Raw genomic sequence first — 6,538 nt, forward strand, 5'->3', positions numbered from 1 at the left:
GAACAGTAAATCTGAGATTTTTGTTGATGAGTTAAGATAAAGTCCTGACAAAGTAAAGGGACTGCACCAGGCTTGTGAGGAGCCGATTAGTGTGCTTAAGTGTATTGATTCGAAAGAATGCACTCTTATTCATATGAATCGTGCGTTGAGCCAGAGCAAGATGTATCCCAAGCTATCTTCTCTAAACCTTGATTCAGATATTATCTTTGAAGGAGAAGTTATGTCTCTAAATGATTAGTGTTATCATCCGACAAAATGTGATTGGAGGCATTGTGAACTATAATTAGTAGGATGATCCTAGAGTTAGAAAGTGAGAGTTAGAGAAGTATAACTCGAATAGTGAGAATGGTGGTTGATTGAGGCCTGTAACTAGAGTGAAATATCTATAAGGCGAGTAATGAGGTGTAATGAATGAGTGTGATAGTGCTAGTTTTAAAATTTGATTTAGTAGGCTTGACATGGCGTATGCGAGAGATTAAGATATTAACTTGCGAGGAATGTGTGTTACGAATGGGGGGTATGTGACCCTCAGATGTAAATAGTGATTTGAGGCTAAGTCATTTGGTAAGAAGAGGCTTAAGATGTGTATCTGAGATAGTATAGAGTTGTATATGGCTTTAATTTTATAAGTTGCTTGGGGTGACTAGTTAGTGTCTTTTAACTGCTAATGTGGAGAAGGTTGGATGTAAGTTTGTCTTTCTATTTCATTTCTCTTTCATTCTCAACCTTTATTTTTTTAATGTGATTCCATGCAATTTTTTAGATTATTTATTTATTTATTATTCTTTTTTTTTATTTGTATACTTTTGTTACTATTCTAATTTTTAAATTAATGTAAAATTCATTATTAAATGCGGTTATAGACTAACGTTTTTCTTTTCTTTTAAATCATATTTATGTACGTTGTGTTGAAATTTGATATAAGAATATTATGTTAATTTTTTATTTTGAATTTAGAATATATGTCACATTTTCAATTTCATTTATTTTTGTATTGATTTGATAGTTTACATTACAAACTATTTATTTTTTTCTGTTAAACTTGATAGATTATTTTTTTTTTATAATTTTAATAATTTTATGATATTATATTTATAATATTAACATTTTTGTTAAATATACATTTCACGATGTTCATAAGAATTTTATATTTTTAGTTTTTATGATTAAATTAATTAAAATATACTAATTTAAAAAATATAAATAAAATTATGTTTTATAATATTAGTTAAGAACAGGTGTTTATTAATTAATATATATCTTAAATATTTAATTTAATATCATTTATAAAGGTCCTATTTTGTCTAATATAATTTTTAAATTTTAAATAGTTCACTTTTATTTTTAAAATTTAATTAATAGGCTGTATATTACTAATAACTACACTAATTTTAATTACCAGGTAGCTTTCCAAACCTACCCTTACAAAATTTCCATTCCATCAATATAGGCCATAGCACCCATTTAATGGTGTGAGTAGGGCCTAACATGACACAACTTTGAGTAGAATAGTACTAAAATATCTCTTTCTTCTTTTTTCATCCGATTTTTGATATTTATATTAGAGTCAAACTAAATCTAGATTCGCATCGAAAAGTCTCATATTAAGGGATAAAGCACTACCTAACAAAAGCAATTCCGTATCCAAAGAAACTCGAATCCGAAACCTCTTAATTAAAAATGAAGAAATACTTATCACTCCATCACAACTTTTATTGATCCTAAAATATCTTCTTGTGATTACATATGAGCCTTTAAATATTAATTGATGGAGTAGTATATATGTACAACAACTGCAGAGACACAGGAACAATTTTAATTTCTTGCTTGACACCTAATGATACCAACAAGGCTTTTGTTATTTTTTCTTTGTGGGTTTTTATTGGTAGGTAGGTAATTTCAATCAAAGTATACATCCCCACATATAAGAATGGTGCACGTGTTTTTAACCCAACTTAAGTCGAAGCCACGTTTAACATGTGAAATGGGTACATAAGGATGTAGTGCTCAACCGCCTGAAATACAAACATGAAATTGAAAGTACCTTTTCATTTGGTAAAGCCATCTGGCCACTTATAAATAGAAATGAATTCGTCATGCTTCAGTGTATTGGTAAGTTGAAGAAAACTTTAATTTTGAGATCATTTCAGGTATTTTTTTTAAAAAAATTATTATTGAGATCATTTCATGTAAACAGTTTAATTTTGTAGATCTAGAAGTAGCTTAATAAGTGGAGTAGTACTAATTTTTCTTCTTAAAAAGTTACTAGTAGTATTTAGTACTATGGATAGTCAATATGTTCAAAATTACATATATAGAGAACAATATTTAGGGGATAATAATCCTAATTAATTAGTAGTAGTGGAGATAATCCTAAACTACTCACCGTAAATAGTAAGTTAATGAAACTTTTGCCTCGGTTTTTGCGTAAAAGCACAACTCATGATGTATAAATGACACGATATTATACGAATTTAAATTATATCGTGCAGATAAAATATGGAGTTGTGCACACAAACCGTTGCAGCGGAACATGAGGTTAAAATTGCACGTCGATTTGGCAGTCATCATCCTACTGTTTGGAGAGACCATTTTCTTGCCTATGCTGATCTCCCGGTAAATAAATAAATATTTTTATACCGTCAATATACAAAACAAATTCATATGATCATGAGTAACATATTAATTCTCAAATAGGGAGCCAATGAGGATGAAGAAAAGAAACTTGAAGAACTAAAAGAAGAAGTGAGAAATATGCTAGTGATGGCTCCTTCAAATTCTTTGCAAAAACTTGATCTCATCAACACAATCCAACGTCTTGGTGTAGCTTATCATTTTGAAAGTGAAATTGAGGAAGCATTGACTTACATGTACACTCATTATGAAGAATGGATTGGTCATGACCTTTATGCTATTGCTCTATGCTTTCAATTACTTAGGCAACAAGGTTATCGTGTCTCATGTGGTAAGTATCAATTCCAATTAATAAACTGATGACAAAATTAATCCATGAAAATATGATTGGATTAATCCATATGAAGTATTTATTCTTTACTCATTTATAAGATATATACTGTCGATTATGAATAAAAATATTAATCCCCCACAACTTTCTTTTTGATTTAGACTTTCACACATAAAAATATAATTAATATTGGACATACTATATATACTATATACTATATTATGCATGTATGTGTGTCGATATACTATATAATTTAAGTTAAGCATATTTGTGCAATGATATACTATATAGTGTATATTATTTAGGAAAATGTTTTTCAAATAGACTTTTTTCCTCTAATTTAGGAAAATTACTTTTCTATAAATAAGAAAAGTATTGTCAAAATAATATTTAATTTAACTTTACCACCCGACCACGAATTGAGACCCAGAATCCAACCTCGACTCGAGACATGCCTCCCGATCTCGAGTCGAGATTGGACCTTGACTTGAGATTCGACTCTTGGGTCGAGGTCAGGATTTGGGTCTCGATTCGGGGTTGAATCCTTGGTTCGATCAGGAGTTGGGTCCCAGATTGAGTCGGGTCCCAAATCGGGGTTGGGATCACGAGTCAAATTTCGAGTTGAGGTCGGATCTAGGGTCTCGGGTCGAGATCGAGAGTCGAGTCTCGTGTTGCAGTCAGGAGTTGGGTCCTTAGTCGAGGTTGGGAGTCGTGTCACAAAACTTGATTCTCAACCCCAACCTGAGATCCAACTACCAAACTTGATCCTATATATATATATATGCAGATGCTTTTAGGAAGTTTAGTGACGATCAAGGAAATTTCAAGAAAGAATTGATTAACGACGTGCATGGAATGTTGAGCTTATATGAGGCAGCACAATTTAGAGTACATGGAGAACAAATTCTGGATGAAGCACTGAATTTCACCACCACTCAATTGAAACTAATTTTGTCTAAATTGAGCAACTCCCAACTTGCACAACAAGTCGCCAATGCACTCAAGTTTCCAATTAAAGATGGTGTTGTGAGAGTAGAAACATGGAAATACATATCACTTTACCAACAAAATCAAAATCACAATCAAGTGTTACTAAACTTTGCCAAATTAGACTTCAACATCTTGCAAAGGTTGCATAAAAAGGAGCTATATGATATGACAAGGTAACTGGTCTTAACTTTTGGTGAGATTTTAAAAAACTTACTTGAAGAGTCTTTATATTATGTTCCAATTTCAAATTTAAGTATATATTCTTTTCTTTTATATCAATTAAATGTGCCTACTAAAGAAAGACACAATTTGTTGTAGGTGGTGGAAAGAATTGGAAATGGTGAATGCATTACCTTATATAAGAGACAGATTGGTAGAAGCTTATTTCTGGAGTTTAGGCGGGTTTTTTGAGCCTCAATATAGCGTTGCAAGGAAAATATTAGCAAAAATTACATTTCTCCTTACTATTGTTGATGACACATATGATACTTATGGGACACTAGATGAACTTATTCTATTCACTGAGGCAATTGAAAGGTAGCATTTATTTTTGTTATTATCTATATATATTGATAACTTACAACAATTTTATAATTATTTTTTGTATATATGTAGGTGGAATGTTGATGCTTCAGAAGAGTTACCACCATATATGAAGATTATTTACCGTGGTCTTCTAGATATTTACGAAGAAATTGAGAAAGAGTTGGCAAATGAAAACAAGTCATTTCTAGTCAACTATTCCATAATAGGGGTACTCATAAATAAAGTAGCAAAATAACATATACTTAAATTGATTAACAACGACAATGATAATTATGCTTCAAATCCTATGAAGATAAAGAGATCTTATTTAATGCAAGTCTGTTAAACGGGTCGGGCCGATCCAAAATTAGATTGGATCGATTTCAAGCGAAATTTATTAATCTATTTAAAGTGGGTTGGGATCTTACTATAGTAAATTTCATTATTTTATTTAATTTTTCAGATGAAAAAGGTGGTGAGGGCTTACTTTCAAGAGGTAAAATGGTATAATGAGAAGAAAGTACCAAGAATGGAGCAATATATGAAGAATGGAATTTCATCAAGTGCTTACCTATTGCTAACAACTACTTCCTGGTTAGCAATGGGAAAGATAGCAACTAAAGATGCATTTGATTGGCTAGCAACTGAACCTCCAATACTTGTTGCTTCTTGTATCATTGGAAGATTACTCAATGATCTAAAATCACATGAGGTATATATATTAATTTATTTACACTAATACTTATTTTATATTATCAGTATGTTAACATGTTACACACACCAAAAAAAAATCATTCTATGCTCACCTTGATAAAATTTCTCTAGTCTTGCGGGATGGGGTGGGGTGGGGATGGAGTGTATAAAATAGATTATTATTATTTTCATTAACTAAACAGATTTGAAATTGTTATTTTTGTTTTTTTTAATACTCAATTTTTTTTAACCGAAAAAGAAAAAGTTATAAATATATTTAACAAAACATGTTGCAAAAAAAAAAAGTTAATCTAATTGTTTTCTGATGTGATATACACTCTTTCTGTCAAGTGTCGAAAAAGGGTCCAACTTCAAACTACCAAAGTTTGAGTATCTCATGACTTAAGATCACAAGATTTAAAAATCTTCTTTATTTTATTAAACTTTATATCAAATCAAAATCAGAAAGATATTTTATTAATAAGAATGCATTCATTTGTCTCTAATTTTGTTTGTTTTAATCATATTTAGGATGAGCAAAAAAGAGGAGATGTAGCTTCTGGTGTGGAATGTTATATGAATGAATATGGTGTTACAAAAGAAGAAGCACACATAAAAATAAGAAATATAATAGAAAATTATTGGAAGGATTTGAATGAAGAATACTTCAAAATGGATGAGGCTATTATACCAAGGGTTTTGCTCATGCGTATAATTAATCTTACAAGAGTAGTTGGATTCTTATATAAAGATGAAGATGCTTATACTTTTTCCAAAAATAACTTGAAATATGTCATCTCTGATATACTAGTTGATCCTATTATATAGACTGATGACAACAAGAAAAGGAAAAGGAAGAGCAAGAAAAAGATGAATCGTTTGTTTGGGGTTAGTTTTTTTTTGTGTTTTTTGGTTCAATAAAAATATGGGATAAGTTAATTAAGAGTTGTTTAGGTACCCTGTATTACTCAAAAATAAATAAATATTTCAATGTTGAATTTCATATCAATAGATTATTGTCTACAAACTCAAAGTTGAGCGGCGACTTTCTAAGATATAAGTTATTAGTTGTTAGGTCACTTTTCTCAAACAGTGCATTAGCGAATCGATCACTAATAAAAAATTCATGAATTACTTTATCAATCTCAATGGAGGTACAAAATATAATCTGGACAAGTATAAATGAACGGAGTAGTAATATGTTTAAAGGTTTCTCCTCCACGCGCATAAACATTTACTCTCTAAAAATAATAAATAACAGCCAACAAGTATTTTGTTTATATTTTTATTTGTCGAATATGGAATCGGTATACTGTTTAAGAAACAATAAATAGGATGAAAAATTTATTACATCATCCTTTGAAT

At 30.3% G+C, this 6,538-nt stretch overlaps 1 protein-coding gene across 1 annotated transcript; it reads left to right on the forward strand.

Moving 5' to 3' along the window:
- The first annotated feature begins 2,116 nt into the window (after positions 1–2,116).
- Positions 2,117–6,184, forward strand: LOC129871513 (terpene synthase 17-like). The gene is made up of 8 exons (XM_055946445.1): positions 2,117–2,150; positions 2,493–2,616; positions 2,698–2,965; positions 3,753–4,128; positions 4,274–4,492; positions 4,571–4,709; positions 4,944–5,192; positions 5,705–6,184. The coding sequence occupies exons 2-8, from the start codon at positions 2,500–2,502 to the stop codon at positions 5,999–6,001; spliced, it is 1,665 nt and encodes a 554-aa protein (XP_055802420.1). The 5' UTR covers positions 2,117–2,150; positions 2,493–2,499; the 3' UTR covers positions 6,002–6,184.
- The last annotated feature ends 354 nt before the right edge of the window (positions 6,185–6,538 follow it).

The sequence above is a fragment of the Solanum dulcamara genome, chromosome 10, assembly GCF_947179165.1.
Source record: "Solanum dulcamara chromosome 10, daSolDulc1.2, whole genome shotgun sequence".
Lineage (NCBI taxonomy): Eukaryota > Viridiplantae > Streptophyta > Magnoliopsida > Solanales > Solanaceae > Solanum > Solanum dulcamara.